Below are 22,168 nucleotides of genomic sequence, written 5' to 3'. Positions count from 1 at the left end.
ATGCTGAGTTTTAAAACTAGGGGAAGTGTCTCCTGGGATGGCTTACATTGAGCAGTGGTTGAGCCTTGACTTTGCCCAGGGCATCTGAAGTGGTGTAAGTGGTCTTCCCATCAGAATAGATTTTCTCAGTCAGGGAACCTAGACTTTGGTAATTAGTTTTATTTTATGCTTTGGCCTGAGAATCTGCCTCAAAATAGTGACTCTGCCTCTATTTTAATTTTCTTGTGTGATAAGTGGTTTTAAGACTTCATTACATAGTGCTAAATTAATTCAAGTCTTTTATAAGATTATAAATTACTTTAAAGAATGAGTTTAAGATCAGGAGCTTTGTTTTATGCCTTTTCTGTATGGTAGGTGTCTAGTAAATAAATATGAATCCTTTACTGATGCTATTTTTCAGTAGTAAAATTCAGAGTTAGAGATGAACTATAGTTTTTAGTTATTCTTCTGGAAGAAAATGGGATGAAAGATTTGGACTACATTTCATGTAAAATTCAAAATTTTCTGCAAGGTGGTTACATTGCTCTTGTACGGGCAGACATTGTGTGTTTATTGGCCATAAGAAATATATATTGCCTTGCCATGATGTTAAAAAAGCTTATTTGAAGCTTTCTCAGTAGTACTGAGCATTCCATCTCATTTGAGGAATAAAGTACTGAAAAGTTTGACTAGAAATTAAGTTCTTTAATTTGGGGAGATATTTGTTAATTTTCTCAAAACTTTATTTTGAAATGTTTTCGAACTAAAGTTTTGTTTTTGTTTTTGTTTTTGTTTTTAAGTAGGCTCCATGCCCAGTATGGAGCCCAGTGTAGGGCTTGAACTCACAACCCTGTGATCAAGACCTGAGCTGAGATCAAGAGTCGGATGTTTAATGGCTGAGCCACCTAGGCACCCCTAGAACTAAAGTTTTGTTTTAGTTTTGGCATTTAGATATGTGAAGCACTTAGGTTCCTAAGTATGAGTAAACAAAAGGCTAATTGAGAAATAATTAGCATACTCAGCTTCCTTTGGAGGTTAATGGCTTCATAAATAAAAGTAGCGTTTCTTAGGCCTACCTACTTCTTTATTTAGGAAAACTTATTTTGGTTTGGATTTTTATTTTCTCCTAGGTGCTGTTGATTCTTCTAAGTTTTGGAATACTTTGCAACCATGTAGAATATTTTTTCTAGTGATACTATGAAATAGTTCTATTCAAAGACAAAGGGAAACCTCTGGAATACCACTTGGTGTACTTTCTCCACATTCGTAGTGGTTTTATTAAAAACCTCTCATTTTTACTAGTTTATAAACGGAACAGAGGTTTATGAGAGATTAAATTAAATGTGGTCCTCATTCCAAATGGCTACCAATGTACTTTTTTTGAAAGTAGCATTTCAAGTAACCAGAAGATAGGACTTTTCACCTTTTTATACATTGAAATCAAGAGGCCTGTCATTTTTTCACAGGAGGAGATAGACTTGTCTTTGTTGTTTGCTGCCTTAACCCTCTTGAATTCCTGTTTTATATAATGAGTACTTGGCAAATATTTATTGGTTTGAATTCATACTTTTTCTGTGAAAGGCAAACCACTTATTTATCTGATTGTTGTTCTTGATTGAGGTAATCTTAACCTCAACCTGAACCAATGAAAGTTCTTCCTTGTTATGGTAGAATTGTAAGTAAGGAAATACAGAATCACATCTGAAGAATATAGTCTTATACCTTTGTGGTAATGTGTCTAAAATTATTTAAAGTAGTTGATGAATGAACTTCCCTATTTTTTTATGTTTAGAAAGCAAAGACTACTAGTTTTTGATTACATAAAATTCAGTTTTAGTTTACATTCCCACCAGCAGTTCCCCTTTCTCCACATCCTTGCCAATATTTGTTATTTCTTGGCTCTTTGATAATGGCCATTCTAACTGGTGTGAAGTGGTATCACTGTGGTTTTGATTTTCATTTTTCTGATGATTAGTGAGTGATGTCAAGTACCATTTGTATGTCTTTTTTTGGAAAAAATACCCATTCAGGTCCTCTGCCCATTTTAAAATCTGATCTATTTATTTATTTTTTGCAGTTCAGTTGTATGAGTTTCTTATATATTTTGGATATTAAATCCTTACCACAGGGGCATCTGGATGGCTCAGTCGGTTAGGTGTTCGACTTTGATCTCAGCTCAGGTCTCCATCTCAGGGTCTTGAGTTCAAGTCCCATGTTGGGCTCTACTATGGGTGTGGAGCCTACTTAAAAAAAAAAAACTTGCAGATATATGATTCGGAAATACTTTTTCACATTCCATAGCTTGCCTTTTCATTTTGTTGATGGTTTCCTTTGCTGTGCAGAAGCTTTTTAGTTTGATGTAGTCCTGCTTGTTTATTTTTGCTTTTGTTGCCTTTGCTTTTGGTGGCAAATCCAAAAAATTAATTGCCAAGACCAATGTCAAGGAGCTTATGCTCTATGTTTTCTTATGGGAGTTTTATGGTTTCAGGCCTTATGTGCAAGTTTTTTACTCATTTTGAGTTGATTTTTCTGTATGGTATAAGATAGGGGTCCAGTTTCATTCTTTTGCCTGTGGCTGCCCAGTTTTCCAAACACCATTTATAGAAGAGACTATCCTTTTCCCATTGTATATTCTTGGCTCCTTTGTATTAAATTAATATACCATATATGCATGGGTTTATTTCTGGGCCCTTTATTCTTTTCCATTGATTTTTGTATTTGTTTTTATGCCTGGCACTTTTTAAAATTTTTATTTATTAAAGATTTACTTATTTGAGAGAGAGAACGAGCATGAGTGGGAGGGGCAGAGGGAGAGGGAGAGGGAGAGAGAATGTCAAGGAGACTCTGTGTTGAGCAGAAAGCCTGATGCACAGGACCTGAGCCGAAACCAAGAGCTGGGGACACTTAACCGACTGCACCACCCAGGCGCCCCTTTGTGCCTGGCACTTTTAGAAATATATCTCTTTCTGATTTTTCACCAAGATGGCAGAGGAGTAGGAGACCTTAGTTTCATCTGGTCCCAGAATTCGGCTAGATAGCTCTCAAATCATTCTGAACACCTGTGAACTCAACCAGAGATCTAAGAAAAGAATAGCTGCAACTCTACAAATAGAAAAGTGACCACTTTCTGCAAGGTGGGAGGTGTGGAGAAGTGAATCCAAGCTGATATATGGGAAGATAGACCGCAGGGGGAGGGAGCCTCTGTAAGCTGACTACTGGAAAGTGATATAGCAGTGGAATGCAAAAATCAGAACTTTTAGATGTCTGCTCCAGTGAGGGACATCCCTGCTTGAAAGGTCTCAGGTGGTTAAACAGGGCAGAATCCTAGGTGGGACAGTGCGGTCTCATTTCATTTTTCTGCAGTACGGAAAGCCTTCAGGGAACAAAAGCCACATAGAGCAATCCAGAGCACATCACTAAGCCTGGCCCCCTGGCAAGGGCAGTGCCATTCTGCCCAGGTCAAAGACACCTGAGAATCCGTGCAACAGGTCCCTCCCCCAGAAGATCAGCAAGAATATCCAGGCAAAACCAACTTTACCAATCATTGAAAACTGCAGAACTCCAGCGTTAGGGGCATACAGCATATAGAATTCATGTTTTTCCCCCCACTATTCTTTAGTCTTTTAATTTTTTTCTCTTTCCTTTTTCAACTAATTTCTTATTTTATCAACTTTTTAAAAAATCTTTTAATTTTCATTTTTACAGTTACATTCTATCCTTTCATTGTATTTAATTTTATTTTTGTATATATATAAGTTTTTCTTTCTTTACAATTTTGGGGTACAGTTTCTTCTAACAGACCCAGATATACCCAGAATCTAGTGTATGGCTCTATTCTCTTCACCTGTCTGATCATATTCTCTCTCTCTCTTTTTCTTCTTATTTTTTTTTCTGTTAAAGTCTTTTTAAAAATTTTCATCTTTACAGTTGCATTCTTTCAATGTATTTAATTTTATTTATATATATATACGTGTGTGTGTGTATACAATATATATATAAGTTTTTCTTTCTTTACAATTTTAAGATGTAGTTTCTTGTAACAAACTGACCAAAATATACTCAGGATATAGTGTATTGCTCTGTTCTGTTCACCTGTCTGTTTATATTCCTTCTTTTTTTCCTCTTTTTTTTTTGTCTTTTAATTTTGGTTTTTACAGTTACATTCTGTCCTTTCATTGTACGTTATTTTTTACATATGTTTTTCTTTCTTTACAAATTTGGGATCTAGTTTTCTAACAAACAGACCAAAATACACGCAGGATCCAGTGTATTGGTCTGTTCTGTCCACCTTGTTTTAATTTTTTTTTTCAGTTTCAGGTCTTATCTGATTTCTTTAGTGTATATTTCTCCAGGGTCATTGTTGCCATTTTAGTATTTTGTTCTCTTGTTCATCCATTCTTCTCTGGACAGAGTGACAAGATGGAAAAACTCACCTCAAAAAAGAGAACAAGAGGCAGTACCGACTGCCAGGGACCTAATCAATATGGATATAAGTAAGGTGTCAGAACTAGAGTTCTGAATAACAATTATAAAGATACTAGCTGGGCTTGAAAAAAGCATAGAAGACACTAGAGGATCCCTTTCTGGAGAAATAAGAGCTAAAGTCGAATCAAGTTGAAATAAAAAAGGTTGTTAATGAGATGCAATAAAAAATGGAGGCTCTAACTACTAGGATAAATGAGGCAGAAGAAAGAATTAGTGATAATAGAAGAAAAAATGATGGAGAATCAAGGAGCTGAGAAAACGAGAGATAAACAACTACTAGATCATGAGAGGAGAATTTGAGAAATAAGTGATACCATGAAGTGAAACAGTATTAGAATAATTGGGATCCCAGAAGAAGAGGAAAGAGAGAGGGGGGCAGAAGGCATATTGGAACAAATTATGGTGGAGAACTTCCCTAATCTGGGGAAGGAAACAGGCATCCAAGTCCAGGAAGCACAGAGAACCCTCCTCAAAATCCATAAAAACAAGTCAGTACCCCAACATATAATAGTGAAACTTGCAAATCTCCAAGACAAAGAGAAAATCCTGAAAGCAGCTTGGGACAAGAGGTCCATAACCTGCAAGGGTGGAAACATTGGACTGGCAGCAGACCTATCCACAGAGACCTGGCAGGCCAGAAAGGACTGGCATGATATATTCAGGGTACTAAATGAGAAAATATGCAGCCAAGAATACTTTATTCAGCTAGGATGTCATTCAAAATAGAAGGAGTGATAAAAAGTTTCCATGACAAACAGAAATTAAAAGAATTTGTCATCACCAAACCAGCCCTACAAGAAGTATTAAAGGGATCCTTTAAACACAGAGAGCCCAAAAGTAAATAGACCAGAAAGGAACAGAGACTATCTACAGAAACGGTGACTTTACAGGTAATACAATGGCACTAAATTCCTATCTTTCAGTAGTTACTCTGAACGTAAATGGGCTAAATGCCCCCAATCAAAAGACACAGGGTATCAGATTGGATAAAAAAGCAAGACCCATTGATATGCTTGTCTGCAGGAGACTCATTTTAGACCCAAAGACACCTCCAGATTTAAAGTGAGGGGGTGGAAAACCATATATCCTGCTAATGAACATCAAAAGAAAGCTGGGGTGGCAATCCTTGTATCATACAAATTAGATTTTAAAACCAAAGACTGTAATAAAAGATGAGTAAGGATACTATATCATAATTACAGGGTCTATTCAACAAGACGATCTAACAGTTGTAAATATTTATGCCCCTAACATGGGAGCAGCAAATTATATAAACCAATTAATAACAAAACTAAAGAAACACATTGATAATAATACAGTAATACTAGGGGCTTTAACACTCTCCTCACTGCAACAAACAGGTCATCTAAGACCATCTAAGCAACGAGGAAACAAGAGCTTTGAATGATACACTGGACCAGATGGACTTCACAGATATATTCAGAACACTGCATCCTAAAGCAGCAGAACACACATTCTTCTCGAGTGCGCATGGAACGTTCTCCAGAATAGATCACATACTAGGTCACAAATCAGGTCTGAACCGGTACCAAAAGATTGGGATCATTCCCTGCATATTTTTGAACCACACTGCTTTGAAATTCGAACTCAATCACAAGAGGAAAGTTGGAAAGAACTCAATTACATGGACGCTAAAGAGCATCCTACTAGAGAGTGAATGCGTCAACCGGGAAATTAAAGAGAATTTAAAAAATTCATGGAAACAAATGAAAATGAAAACACAACTGCTCAAAAGCTTTGGGATGCAGCAAAGGCAGTCCTAAGAGGAAAGTAAATAGCAATACAAGCCCTTCTCAAGAAGCAAGAAAGGTCTCAAATACACAACCTAACCCTACACCTTAAGGAGCTGGAGAAAGAACAGCAAATAAAGCCTAAACCCAGCAGGAGAAGAGAAATAATAAAGATGAGAGCAGAAATCAATGAAATAGAAACCACAAGAACAGAACAGATCAACGAAACTAGGAGCTGGTTCTTTGGAAGAATTAATAAGATTGATAAACCCCTGGCCAGACTTATCAAAAAGAAAAGAGAAAGGACCCAAATAAATAAAATCATGAATGAAAGAGGAGAGATCACAACCAACACTAAAGAAATACAAACAATTATAAGAACATATTATGAGCAACTATATGCCAACAAATTAGACAGTCTGGAAGAAATGGATGCATTTCTAGAGATGTATAAACTACCAAAAATGAACCAGGAAGAAATAGAAAACCTGAACAAACCTGTAACCAGCAAGGAAATTGAAGCAGTAATAAAAAATCTCCCAAAAAACAACGGCCCAGGGCCAGATGGCTTCCCAGGCGAATTCTACCAAACATTTAAGGAAGAATTAGTACCTATTCTTCTGAAGCTGTTTTATAAAATAGAAATGTAAGGAAAACTTCCAAATTCTTTCTATGAGGCCAGCATTATCTCATTATCTTGATCCCAAAACCAGACAAAGACCCCACCAAAAAAGAGAATTCCAGAATTCCCTGATGAACATGGGTGTCAAAATTCTCACGAAGACACTATCCAACAGTACATTAAAAGGATTATTTACCACGACCAAGTGGGATTGATTCCTGGATTACAAGGGTGATTCAACATCTGCAAATCAATCAGTGTGATACACTGCATAAGTAAAAGAAAGGATAAGAACCACATGATCCTCCGGACGCCTGGGTGGCACAGCGGTTGAGCGTCTGCCTTCGGCTCAGGGCATGATCCCAGCGTTATGGGATCGAGCCCCACATCAGGCTCCTCCGCTATGAGCTTGCTTCTTCCTCTCCCACTCCCCCTGCTTGTGTTCCCTCTCTCGCTGGCTGTCTCTATCTCAGTCAAATAAATAAATAAAATCTTTAAAAAAAAAAAGAACCACATGATCCTCTCAATAGATGCAGACCATTTGATAAAGTACAGCATCCTTCATTAAAACTCTTCACAGTGTAGGGATAGAGGGAACATACCTCATTTTCATAAAAGCTATATACGAAAAGCCCACAGCAAATATCACTCTTAATGGGGAAAAACTGAGAGCTTTTCCCCTAAGGTCAGGAGCACGGCAGGGATGTCCTCTATCGCCACTGCTGTTCAACATAATACTAGAAGTTCTAGCCTCAGCAGTCAGACAAAAAAAAAAAAAGCATCTGAATCAGCAAAGAAGTCATCAAACTCTCACTCTTTGCAGATGACATGATACTCTGTGTGGAAAACCTGAAAGTCTCCACCCCAAAATTGTTAGAGCTCATACAGGAATTCAGCAGCATGGCAGGATATAAAATCAATGCACAGAAATCAGTTGCATTTCTATACACTAACAACGAGACAGAAGGAGAAATGAAGGAGACGATTCCATTTATAATTGCACGCAAAACCATAAGATACTTAGGAATAACGCTAACAAAAGAGGCAAGGGATCTGTACTTTCTGAGTACTTTAGAACACTAATGAAAGAAATTGTGGAAGACACAAAGAAATGGAAAAACATTCCATGTCCATGGATTGGAAGCACAAATACTGTTAAAATGTCTATGCTACCTATAGCAATCTATACATTCAATGCAATCGCTATCAAAATACCATCAACTTTTTTCACAGAGCTGAAACAAACAATCCTAAAATTTGTGTGGAACCAGAAAAGAACCTGAATAGCCAAAGGAATGTTGAAAAAGAAAACCAAAGCTGGTGGCATCACAATACTGGACTTCAAGCTCTATTACAAACCTGTGATCATTGAGACAGTATGGTACTGGCACAAAAACAGATACATAAATCAATTGAACAGAATAGAGTACCCAGAAATGGACCCTGAACTTTATGGTCAACTAATCTTTGACAAAGCAAGGAAGAATATCCAATGGAAGACAGTCTCTTCAACAAATGATGTTGGGAAAATTGGACAGCCACATGCAGAAGAATGAAATTGGACCACTTCCTTACATCATACACAAAAATAGACTAAAAATGGATGAAAGAACTTAATGTGAGACAAAAATTCATCAAAATCCTAAAAGAGAACATAGGGGGCAATCTTTGTGACTTTGGCTGCAGCAACTTCTTGCTAGACACATCTCCAAAGGCAAGGGAAAGAAAGGCAAAAATGAACTGTTGGGATTTCACCAAGATAGAAGGCTTTTGCACAGCAAAGGAAACCGTTGACAAAACCAAAAGACAACAGAATGGGAGAAGATATTTGCAAATGTCTTGTCAGATAAAGGGCTAGTATCCAGAATCTATAAAGAACATATCAAACTCACCCAAAGAATAATCTAATCAAGAAATGGGCAGAAAACAAGAGCAGACGTTTCTCCAAAGAAGACATAAAAATGGCCGTGAAAAAATGCTCAACATCACTCGCATCAGGGAAATACAAATCAAAACCACAATTAGATACCACCTCGCACCAGTCAGAATGGCTAAAATTAACAAGTCAGGAAACTGACAGATGTTGGCAAGGATGCAGAGAAAGGGGAACCCTCTTACACTGCTGGTGGGAGTGCAAGCTGGTGCAGCCACTCTGGGAAACAGTATGGAGGTTCCTCAAAAAGTTGAAGATAGAGCTACCCTATGACTCAGCAACTGCACTACTGTGTATTTACCCCAGAGATACAAATGTAATGATCCGAAGGGGCACCTGCACCCCAGTGTTCATAATAGCAATGTCCACAGTAGCCAGATGGAAAGAGCCCAGATGTCCTTCCAGAGATGAATGGATAAAGAAGATGTGGTGGAACGATGTGGTTGGAATTAGAGGGTATTATGCTAAGTGAAATTAGTCAATCAGAGAAAGATAATTAAATGATCTCACTCGTGAGGAATCTAAGACACAACAGAGGATCATAGGGGATGAGAGGAAAAAAATAAAGATAAAATCAGAGAGGGAGACAAACCATAAGAGACTCTTAATCATAGGAAACAAACTGAGGATTGCTGGAGGGGAGGGAGGTGGGGGGGATGGGTAACTGGATGATAGATGTTAAGCAGGGCATGTGATGTAATGAGCACTGGGTATTACAAAAGACTGATGAATCACTGACCTCTACCTTTACCTCTCTGAACCCAATTATACATTATAGGTTAATTAATTGAATTTGAATTAAAAATAGAAAAAAATCTCTTCATATTCATTTAATTATCACAACCCCATAAGATGGGTACTCTAATTTGTTGCCTCTTTTTACATGTGAAGAAATTGAGCTAGAGATAAGATAAGTGACTTAATCCAGGGCTCACTGCTAATAAGAGGCTGGATAGAGCTTGAGTCAGGCACCTTGTTTCACAGTCCATTCTTTACCACTAAGGTATAGTATTAATTCTCTAATAAAAGAATAAAAAACTAAGATAATTAGATTCACTTACCCTAGAGATAAACAGTACTGAAAAGTACTGAAATGGACTGGATGATGGCAATGAGGAACAAATATTGCAGTATTAAGTTTCCTTCATTTAGCTAGATAATCTCCAGTGTAGGTTGAGATTGTGTGTGTGTGTGGTTACTAATAATGTGAATGCTTTTTTATGTTTTAATGTTCTTTTTAATTTTTTGTAACTTTTTATGTTTTTTGTACCTATAGGTGATTGTTTTCTCATATTTATTAGGAATTTTGGCCATCATCCTCTCAAACCATTTATTATTTTTTAGCTGCTTTGGAAAATATTTACTGATCTTTAAATTGGTACTTAAAGGCAAACTGGCTCAAGGGATAGTTAAAAATCTTCTGGATTTTAAAATAAACAGACAACAGCAACCTCCCCCCTCAAATCCTGTTTAATCCTTCTTCTAAAAGGAAAAATATTTTTTAGATCTAATTATTAAGGCTTCCAGAATTTTAATTTTATACCATAAACATTTATTGGGTACCTAGTGACAATAATGACTAGCAATAATGACTACATTTATTGAGACCCTGATTCTGCAGCTCTGTACTAGAGACTTAAAGTAAAAAAAGTTATCTCTCACTGTTCTTAATCTGGTGAGGGATAAGAAAGTCATACATAAATGGGCTAATGTAATTTAGAAAATGCTGTTATTGGAATTTTGAATGTTATATTGGGAGAGCACTGAGACTTTTAAAGAAGGTAGAGAAGAAAAATAGCTTGGAGTCATTAAAGGACCCAGTCTGTTTGGAGGCAGTGATTAGGTATGTGTGATTAGGTAGTGTTCATAGGGGAGCTGGAAGGGGCGAGGGAGGAGTAGCGAGGGATTAGAAGGTGGGCTGTCAATTGGTGAAGAACTTTGCCAAACTTAAGTAGTTTGAGTTTTATTTAATATTCAGAAAGGAACCTATAGATATATATGAACAAGGGAGTGATGTAAATATATTCAGTTGTCAAAAGGTGACTCTGGTAGGTAGGGGTTGAGGATGGCTTGGGGTGGAGTTAATTCAGCGGGAGATTCTTGCAGCAGTCCAGCCAAAAGACATGTCTGTGATGGTGAGAATGGGGAGGAGAGATCTAATTCAGTTAGTATTTACAAAATGGACTAAACAGTTGTACAAACTGATTACGTGTAAGGGTTCAGGAAAAGAGGTTTTCTTGTTACGTTCCCTGGATTTATTTGTTTTTAACTGAGTTGTACATTGATTTCTACTGATAGTAGAATTGGGGCAGTTAAGGGCAACTGTTATGAACTTTGTGCAAAAGTACTTGTTAACATTTCAGAGGTGTTGAAATGTGAGATATGTGCATCTTCTGGCATACAAGGGTAAATGTGCTTTGATATTTTCTGTTTTTGTTCTGTTTTATTTGTTTTTTTTTTGTAAAACAGTTGGTTCTCAATACACTGATAAGCTGCATTTTGAGAAACACTGCAATTTGTATTCATGATTTGTATTATATTCAGCTTTTTATGTAAAAGTAAATCTGCTTTGTTATTTTTCTTGTCCTCTGGCTTAGAGTTGTCATTTAAAAAATTCGGTAAGATTAGTTGTTATTCTTCTAAGTGCAGTTATAGATATATAACATATTTTGGAAGACTTGATACTGTATGCATTTTTGCTTCCAACGAAAAACAAGCTTAGAAAGAAAATATAGTAGGTTATCTCTTCACTTGATGCTAATCTTGTATTTCCCAGTGTGAGAATTAATAATTTCTAAATAAGTTATCCCTAGCCATTCAGTATTCTATTTAAAAGAATTGAAATTGGTGTTAAAAAATATAATACTGTATTCCAAAGAGAAGTTCAGCGTACAGTGTCTTGGTATCTTTGCTATTCTTACAGAAGTGCTTCTGTCTTTGTTCTAAAGAAAACTGATTTTACAGTCATTCAATTGCTTTAATATGATGGGACCTAGGTAAGACTTTATTGTTATAGATCATGGAGATTATTCAAATTTTTAAAAAGTTCATAGCATGTCTCTAGAAATTGAGTAGTTCCCGTTTCAGTAGCATAATTGTATAACTATTATGTGAGAAAATTTTCCTTATTGTATCTCCTGGTAAGCATATTTCACTTCTAGCTCTTAACTGCTTTGTGATTCTGGATTGACTTGAATAGAGACAAGACATGTCATTCTCAGAATGAATTAATTCAATCTAAATTAAAGATTAGAATGTTATTTTATTCATGACATTTGTTAATTATCTTTAGCGTTCTAGGCATATAATATAAATTGGATCTTTTTATAGAAAAGAAGTACAGTTGACCCTTAAACAGTGCAGGAATTAGGGGTGCCAATCCCCCATGCAGTCAAATCCATATAAAGCTTTTGACTCTTCAAAAACTTAACTACTAATAGCCTGCTATTGACTGGGAAGCCTATGGATAACATAAGCAGTTGATTACACATATATGTTATGTGTATTACATACTATATTTTTACAAAAAAGTAAGCCAGAGAAAAAACATTGTTAAGAAAATCACAAGAGAAAATACTATACTGTACTGTATTTGTCGACACCATAAGTTTATATCCTCTGTGTACAAGATGAATTGTCTGTATCTGTATCAGTATTGTCATAAATGATACAATACTATAGATGTTATACATGTAATTAACGCTAGACACCAAAAGTGAACAGATAATGTGAAAAAGAAATTCATATATATTTACAGGTGTAAGGATTCATGTATTGATAATGAAGAAGCAATAATATGATTGCTCTTCAGTATCCTAGCCTATACATTAATGAATGAATCACTGTAGCATTTTTATGGCATATAGTATTACACTTATATTCATAATACATTATTGGAAACAGTGTTACATTTTTTTAATGTGTGATGATAGGCTGATAGCACAATTTTCAGTTACTAGAGAGAGGGACATATTATAAGGTAATGTAATTCTTTGACAGGAAACTTATAAAACTGAGAAAACTAACATGATTAATTTTATATTAAATATTGCTCATTTTATGCCTATGGGAAGATAGGCCGCCCACTACCATACAGGTTTTGCACAGGATGTTCTACATGGGTGAATACTTAGGCAATTATGATAATGGCTCAGAAACATCTCACATAGTTCTTGCCGTACGGTTATTAGATTTTCATGCAAAGACACACATATACAACAGGTAAGTTTATTAACTGTATGGCATGATGATTATTTACTATTCTTTAAGTGGAAGTGGATCATCATAGAGGTCTTTATCCTTGTTGGTAGGCCGAGGAGGAGGAGAAAAAGGAGGGCTTGGTCTTGCTTTCTTAGGAGTGGTAGAGGTGGAAGAGGTGGAGGAAGTGGGTGGGGAGGCAGTAGAGGCAGGCACACTTGTGTAACTTTATGTAAATACGTTGTAATTTCTGTCTGACTTCTTTGCTTTTTCATTTCTCAAAAATGTTTCTGTGCAGTACCAGTCATTCTTCCACCATTTGCTTTAGTTTTAGTGCTCGCATCATGGAATCGTCCATGTTGTAAAAGAAGTCAAAGCAGTCTTGAGTAATCAGAACTCTTCTGCCAGATTGTTTAATGTCGATTTGTTTTCTGGCACTGCTGCTTCTGTGTCGTCTTTTTCATTGTCTGGCATTGGTTCAAAAGCTGTCCTCTCCAGCAAGCCATCTTCTGTTAATTTCTCTGGTGTTGTAACTGTTAGCTCTTGAATTTCTCCAAGATCCATATCTTGAAAGCCTCAGTTTCCCACCTATTTTGCTATTTTCACAATCTGTTTCATTATTCCTTTGATTGGCTCTGTTGTAAATCCTGTGAAGTCATACACAACATCTTGACACAGTTTCCTCNAGCAGGAATTTGTTGTTTTTGGGTTGATGGCTTTCACAGCTTTTTCTGTAACAATGATGGTATCTTCAGTAGTATAATCCTTCCAAACTTTCATGATGATCTCTCTATTGCTGTTCTGTTCCATAGTGTTTATAATCCTTTCCACAGGGAACCATGCAAAATGAATCTTAAAGTTCCTATGACCCCTTGATTCAGAGGCTGAGTTAGAGACATTGTGATAGGGGCAAGTAAGCCATTTTGATTTCTTTGGTATTGAACTCATAAGGTTCCAGGTGATCAGGGCCTTTGTCTGATATCAAAAGCACTTTAAAAAGCAGTCCCTTTCTGGCAAGGTACTTCCTGATTTCAGGGACAAAGCATCAGTGGAACCAGTCTAGAAAAAGGGTTCTTGTTCAGGCCTCCTTGTTATACAACCAAAAGCCTGGCTGCTGGTGGTTAGTTACCTTCTCCCTTCAAGGCTGGGGGTTAGCAGCTTTACAGGTAAGAACAGTCCTGATCATACACCTGACTGCATTTGCACAAAACAACAGTTAGCCCATCCCTTCCTGCATTAAATTTTGGTGCTCACTCCTCTTCTTTACTAATAAATATCTTTTGTGGCCACTTCTTTCAGAGTAAGGCACTTTTGTCTGCCTTAAAAACCTGTACAGGTAGATATCCTTTCTCATCAATGATTTTGGTAATGGCGTCTGGGAATTCATGTGCTGCCTCTCGGTCGGCAGAAGCTGTTTCTCCTTTTATCTTGACATTTTTTTCAGCCAAACTTCTTTCTAAAATTATCGAACTATCCTGTGCTGGCATTAAATTCTTCAGCTTTATATTCTTTACCTTTTTGCTTTAAGTTGTCTTGTACTGTAATGACTTTGGTTTTTCTCAAATCATACTAATCTATAGGTATGCCATTCTTACACAGTCTTGCACCCACATAAAAGCTGTATTTTCAATACAAGATAAAAAGGTATTTCATGGAAAGTTCAAGTTTTTTGCTCTTGCTGGTGTATCTGCAGCAATGGCTTCACAAATTTCCTTTTCTTTTTTAACAATGATCTTTATGCTGGATTCATTTATTTAGAAATGAAAGGCAACTACAGGTACAGACCTGAAACTATAGTACATATCAGGCAGTCAGCTTTTTCTTTCTAATGTCCTGACTTTTTTCTGCTTCTTGGGAGCATTTCCGGCATCACTAGTGGCACTTTGTATGGGTCCCATGGTGTTGTTGGAAGTTTATGTTATCGCACACAACACAATAAAAAATATGCAAGAACCATAAAAGATCACTTTTTACTGTGATACACAATGCACTGGAGATGATTAGCATTATGTGGCTTTTTAAGTGGATCATAGCAACAAGAGGTGGCTACAAAATTAAAACAGTAGCACAGTATGTATGTACTATAGTTAATTTTATGCGGTTATGATTTATTACTACATCTTTGTGTTTATTTACATTTCTCAACCTCAAATGGCACCATGTACAGTGTGAAATGTTTGTGTAAGTTTTGATTAATTGTGACTTTTTATAATAGATTTGTATATATTTTATGATAGTGATAAGATAGGTCTGGTATCTACATATATTTTATGCATTTGTGACAAACCTAACCTTTTCTTAATTTTTTGGTATCTCTAGGCTAGAGATTCATGTGCAAGTTTTTTCATATTGTCCCAAATCTCCAAAAATGTTTCTGATATGTTTACTTAAAAAAATCTGTGTATAAGGGGAGGCACTCAGTTCAAACCCATTTATTCAAGGATCAACTATAATGTTAAAAATCTAAAAACTTACTTCTGATTTTTCTCACTGTTAGGAAGATTGGACATTGTTTCATATCTTTGTCATTTACATGTATTCCTAGCCTATTTATGCTATTTGCTGGATATTCTTAAAAAATATTTCTCCAAGTAATAGGTTTGCACATGGGAGAGAAAGTAGTGGGCTGGTTACCCTTTTTGATAATGGTTTAGACAAGATTTTGAGTTCATTTACAGGGGATATTACCTGAGGACTGATTGAAGAAAACATTTTGGTATAGATTATAGAAAAGATCAGAGTTAGAGCAGGCCTGGTTACAGAATACTGTCAGAGCAGGCCTGGTTACAGAATACTGTCACTTGGTGCTTTAATATGTGAGTGATTAATCAAATGAATTAATAAGCAAGGTAAGTCCCATTCTGAGAGAGGCCTAGAACCTATAAAGTTTTAAGTGGTTGTTCTGGACATCAAAGCTGGCCACATGTCTCTTTGGCCAATATTTTAAAATTTTGAGTTAATTTAAATGTATGTTTTTGTTTTGTTTTTAGAGAGGGGGAGAGAGAGAGAGAGAGAGAGAGAGAGAGAACTTGTCGGGGGAGGGGGGGTAGGCAGAGGGAAAGAAAGAGTCTTAAGCAGGCTCCATGCCCAGCCCGGAGCCTGATGCGGGGCTCGATCTCACAACTCTGAGATCATGACCTGAGCCAAAATAAGAGTCAGATGCTTAACTGACTAAGCCACATAGGCACCCTTAAATGTATATGGTTTTTAAGGCTACTTACCTTATACATCTATAAAACTGCAACAAATTTAATTCATAAATTATATGTAAATAGAAATTTAAACTAGTATTAACATGGCATAATGTTTTATTAAAACTAAATCTTTAATGTTGGGATTAATATTGGTAGAAAATAGCTTCAAATCTAGTTTTATTAATCTGTTTATGAATTTTGATTTTTAATTTTAAATACAGAGAAAGGCTATTCCTAAAATTTTGGTAAAATGATTTAATCCATTTTATGGGCATGTTTATTATTTTGTGATCTTTACATTTAAATCTAAAAACTTTATTTTTTCTAAAGATGGCTAGAAGGCACTCCTTTTATGGCAATTTCAATAGTGTCTCGGTTTGTAATTCTGTGAAGATGTCTTGTTTCATATCATGATGATAAGTGCCTCATGTGTTATTTGCTCTTTACTTAGAAGCAACTGCATTTGTGAACATAAAGCACAAATGCGGGCGTTGAAATTATTGATAATAAATCTGTTTTAGGGTAAGTTATTCAGATCATCTGTAACATGCTTATTAATTTTTTAAGAACGTCATTGAATGAAAGCCCAAAATTCTTGTGTAGAACTTATTAACTTCCACAAATAACTCTTCAGGCTCCAATTCGAGAATCTCTGTGTTAGTCATTAATAAAGACATGTGCTTCTATAGCTTTTATACAGAATTCAAAAGATTTAAAATTGCTTTTTTAGTTTACCGTAATTTTGTAAAAGATTCTATTTATTTGAGAGAGTGTGTGTGCATACACTGCATGGGGGTGGGGAGAGAAAAGCTGACTCCCAGCTGAGCGAGGAGCCTGACAGATCCCGGGACCTTGAGATCATGACCTGAGCTGAAGTCAGATGCCCAGATGACTGAGCCACCCATGCATCCCTCAGATTACTGTAACTTTTATAAACTAGTTATAAGTGGTTCACAGACGCACTGGTCCTTGGATATACTTTGTGTGGCATTGTAGTAGACAATAATTTAAGAATAAAGTAAGCAGAAAAGTAAAATGATGGATAAATCAGAAAAAGGCAAATAAAAAGTAAAAATGGACAAGATAAGTGAAAATAAAAACCAAGAGAACATTGAAAAGTGATATTAGCTAAAAAATAAAGATTTAATATAACTCAAGGAAAAATTGAGGAAAGAGTCAAAAAGATGCTATGGTGTTAATCTTTTATCAAAAGATAACTAACTAAATAAAAGAAATTAAATGCAAAATAATTTTAAATGTTAGGTGATTAGGATACAGTAGGAAAAATTTTCCATTAGTATATTCCACTTAAATTGTCATGCAGTATGATTCAGTTAGGCTTTCCTTGGTCCCCGATTCTCAACTGATGCTTCTGTGTGGTGTCACAGATGTATGTGTATCAGATATTCCAGAGCAGAGTGCTGACATTTCTGGACAGATAGATAGATTTGACATTTTAAATAAGACAGCAGTACTCATTTTAAAGTTCAAAACCTGTAAGCAGAAATCAGAGTCCTTTGGCAGAGGAAGCTGTAAAATTAGCATTGAATTTTTAGGTGTATAATATGTAAGTTTATTGATGAATCTTGGATATCATTGATCTATTTTAATTATTTGGGGGAGAAAATAACTTTTTTATGTGTATTTTTTTCTAAGGTCAAAAAAAGGTCTATTCTGTCTACTCCTAGAAATCATAAATGTGCTAATTTTTGCATATTTTCCTTTGTAGGCCCAGATTATTCTTCATCAGCATGGTTACCTGGTAATGAATCACTGTGGCAGGCCACAACCGTTACATCTAACCATCGAAATAATCATATCAGGAGACATAGTATAACTTCTGACAGTGGTGACACCGGCATTGGAACTTCGTGTTCTGACAGTGTGGAAGGTGAGCTGAAATTCTTGGTGTTTAGACATGGCCCTCAGAGAATGATTGTGATTGAGAACATTCAAGGGATATGTTCTATTGTTCCAAAATAAATTATAAAGTAGTGTTTGACTGTTTAATAATGTTCAGTGTTAACATTATATCAAAAGAAATTGTCTCTGTGATCATATTAGTTTTCCCTCATTTACTTTTTAACTATTTTGATACAATTATGGATTCATAGGCAATTTTAAGAAATAGTACACTGATTCTGTGCACCCTTTATTCAGTACCTCCCACCCCCATCCATGGTAATAGCTCACAAAACTGCAGTGCACTATCACAGCCAGGGTATTGATACTGATCCAGTCAAAATATAGAATGTTTCTATCACCACAGTATACACTTCATGTTGCTCACCTTTCCCCTACCCCCTTAACTTTTGGAAACCACTAAATAAGTCTCCATTTTTATAATTTCGTCATTTTAAGAATGTTGTATAAATGGAATCATATAGTATGTAACCCTTTAATATTGGCTTTTTTTCTTTGACAATTCAAGTTGTTGCATATATCAGTAGTTCTTTTCTTTTATTGCTAGTAGTATTCGGCAGTGGTGGTATTAGGTAGACCACATTAAGCATTTTCCCACTGAGAGACATCTGGGTTGTTTCAGTTTTGAATATTGGAAATAAAGCTGCTGTAACAATTCATGTACAGGTTTTGGTATGAGCATATGTCTTCATTTTGCTGTGGTAAATGTCCAGGAACACAGTTGCTGGTTTTATGGCAATTGTACGTTTAGTTTTTAAAGAAATTGTCACATTGTTTTTCAGAATGATTATTTCATTTCAATCAGCAGTGGAAATGGATCATTGTGAGTGATCCAGTTTTTTCCTCATTCTTGTTAGCATTGGTGGTTTTTTAATTCTAGCCTTTCTGGTGGGAATGTAGTAATACCTCATTGTGTTTTTAATTTTCAGTTCCGTAAAGATTAATAATTTTGACCATTTCTTCACACGTTTATTTTCCACCTGTCTGTTCTCTTCAGTGAAATGTTTCTTCATGTCTTTTGCCTCTGTTTTAATCATATTACTTCCTTTTTTTTTTTTTACTGTTGAGCTTTGAGAGTTCTTTCTATATTTTAGATACTAATCATTTGTTTTCTATGTGATTTGCAAATGTAGCCTTTCATTCTGTAGCTTGTCATTTCATCCTCTAACAGTGTCTTTTGCAGAACAAAAGTTTCAAAATTTGATGAAGTTTAGTTATAATTTTTGTGTATAGTTTTTCCTTATATGGATTGTGCTTTTGGGGTCAAGTCTAAGAACTCTGCATAGTCCCAGATCTTGAATATTTTTGTTTTTTTTTCCTTAAAGTTTTATCATTTTTTGAGTTAATTTATTACAAAGCAAGTGTGTTTGGGTGTCCCCAAGATCACTCTTCAGCTCATTGACAGAAAAGCTGTTATACTAATGGTTATGGTTTGTTACAGCTAAAGGATACAGAGTTAAATCAGCAATAGAAAAAGAAGCAAAGGGCAGGGTCCAGTAGATGCTGGGCCCAACCATTTGTTCTCTCCCAGTGGAGTTGTGTGGACGGTGTTTAATTCTCCCAGCAGTGATTTGTGACAGCACATACATAGTTTTGCTAACCAGGCAAAGTCACCCAAGCTTTAGTGTCTAGGATTTTTATTGTGGGCTGGTTATGTTGGCATGGTTGACTCCTTGTGTGGATGACCTTAGTCTCTAACTCTTGAGAAGTTGAGCTGATAACACATGTTTCAATGCTCCCACCATAAATCCCATTATTAGCATAGACTATATGAAGTGACCCAAGGTCCCCAGGTAAACAAAGACAGTCATATTAGGATATTCCAAGGGTTTAGAGGTTACCTCTTAGGAGCCAAAGATAAGGGCCAGACCTTTCTTGTAATGTGCAGGATGTTGAAAACCCCGACATGTTGACTTAATCCTTTTTGCACAGTGTGAGACTAAGATTGGAGTTCGTTTCTTTGCCTAGTGTTGAAAATGGGTAAAATAATTATTCCCATTTTATTCTTCTTTTTCCACACTGTTTTAGCTATTCTCATTCCTTTGCTTTTCTATATAAGTTTTAATAATTTTGCTTATATCTACAAAAAAAAATCTTGCTGGGAATTTTATAGGAATTGTGTTATCCATATATATCAGCTTGGGGAGAATCGACATGTTTACTCTTGCGTTTTCTAGTCCATTAACATGGTATAGTTCTCCATTTATTTCAATTTTAATTTTGTTCACCATTATTGTACCTTTTTTGTTAGATTTATACCTATTTCATTCTTTCTTTTTTTTGGGAGTGATTGTAAATGGTATTGTAGTTCCAGTTTTGGTGTCAATATGTTGTTGTTATATAGAAATACAATCGATTTTTGTATGTTTATCTTGTGACATTGTTGAACTCTTTAGTTCTAAGAGCTTTTTTGGTAGATGTCTTGGGATTTTCTCTATAGACAATCATGTCATCAGTAAATAGGGACGTTTTTCCTTTCTAATCTGTATGCCTTTTATTTCCTTTTCTTCACTTATCATCGAGGTGGCCAGACCAAGCAGAACAGTGTTGAAGATGAGTAGTAGGAGTGGACATCCTTGTCTTTTTCTTGATCTTACAGATAAAGTGCTTAGTTTTCCACTTGTAAAGTAGCTGTATGACAACTGTTAGCTGTAGGTTTTTTATAGATGTCATTTATCAATTTGAGGAAGTTTCCCTCTAGTCCTACTTTGCTGAGAGGTTTTTTGTTTTTTTGTTTTTAATAATGAATGGGTATTGGATTTTGCAAATGCTTTTTCTGTATCACTTGATAAATGATATTCTTCATTAGCTTGTTGATATGGTGGCAGATTCCATAGCTTGATTTTTCAGATATTGAGTCAGCTTTCCATCCCTGGAACTCTACTTGGTCATAATGTAGAATTATTTTTATATATTGCTAAATTCTGTTAATATTTTGTTGAGGAATTTTTCTGTGTATCCATAAGGAATATTGTTCTATAGTTTTCTTTTTTGTCCTGTTTTGATGTCAGGATAATACTAGCTTTATGAAATGAGTTGGGAAGTATTCTCTTCTGTTTTCTGGAAGAGACTGTATAGAGTGATATTGATTCTTTAGATGTTTGGTAGAACTCTTTAGTGAAACCATCTAGGCCTAGAGATTTCTTTTTTCATAGTTTTAAAGTCATGAATTTAGTTTCCTTCATAATTAATGGTTATTCAAATTATGTCTCTTAAATTGGATGAATTGTGGTAGTTCCCCCACCACCCCAGAAGTGGCCCAATTTATCTAAGTTGTCAAATTCACATGTGAAGAGTTGTTCATAGCATTTCCTTATGATCTCTTGATGTCTGTAGCCTCTGTAGTGAAATCCCCTGTTCCATTTCTGGTATTGGTAATTTGTGTCATCTTTCCTTTTTTATTTTTTAGTCTTAGTAGCAGTTCGTCAATTTTATTGACCCTTTCAAAGGATCACTTCTTCATTAATTTTATCTTTTTTCTGTTTTCAATTTCAGTGATTTCTGCTCTTTATTATTTCCTTCTTTTTGCTTTGGGTTTATTTTGCTCTTTTTCTAAGTTCTTAAGGTAGACAATTAGTGATTTGAAATTTTTCCCTCTTTTAAGATGAATGCATTTGGTGCTATAAATTTTTCTGAGCATAGTCTTGACTGTGTCCCACAAATTTTGATATTTTGTGTTTTCATTTAGTTTTTTGTGTTCTCTTAATTTGCATTGAGACTTCCTCTTTGACCTCAGAGTTATTTAGTGATATGTTGTTTAGTTTCAAAGGGTAGGCGTTTTTCTGCTATCTTTCTGTTACTAATTTCAAGTTTGATTCTATTGTGGTCAGAAACACTGTGATTTCAATTCTAAATTTTTTGAGGTTTCTTTTAGGTCTCAGTGTATGGTTTATATGGTATATGTTTTGTGGGTACTTGAAAAGAATGTATTTTGCTGCTGTTGGGTTGATTAGATCCTGTTGGTTGATGGTGTTTTTGATTTTTTTATATCTTTGATGATTTTCTATCTAGTTCAGTCAGTTGTTAAGAGCAGTTTTTTTAAAGTCTCAACTATAATTGTGGATTTGTGTATTTCTTTTTTTGG

The 22,168-nt window shown here is 35.5% G+C and overlaps 1 protein-coding gene across 7 annotated transcripts in view; it reads left to right on the top strand.

The window, feature by feature from the left end:
* The window catches only part of CEP85L (centrosomal protein 85 like), a 225,764-nt gene that overhangs the window by 69,043 nt on the left and 134,553 nt on the right, over positions 1-22,168 (top strand). For 6 of the 7 annotated variants that reach the window (XM_040627699.1, XM_040627698.1, XM_040627697.1 and 3 more), the window contains one exon: positions 17,891-18,052. The exons of the other annotated variant lie outside the window; for it this stretch is intronic. In XM_040627699.1, coding sequence (XP_040483633.1) covers positions 17,891-18,052 — 162 coding nt within the window. The remainder of the gene's footprint in view (positions 1-17,890; positions 18,053-22,168) is intronic. 7 annotated transcript variants of the gene reach the window in all.

The sequence above is a fragment of the Ursus maritimus genome, unplaced genomic scaffold, assembly GCF_017311325.1.
Source record: "Ursus maritimus isolate PB19 unplaced genomic scaffold, ASM1731132v1 scaffold_13, whole genome shotgun sequence".
NCBI lineage: Eukaryota > Metazoa > Chordata > Mammalia > Carnivora > Ursidae > Ursus > Ursus maritimus.
This window is presented reverse-complemented; position numbering and strand designations above follow the sequence as displayed.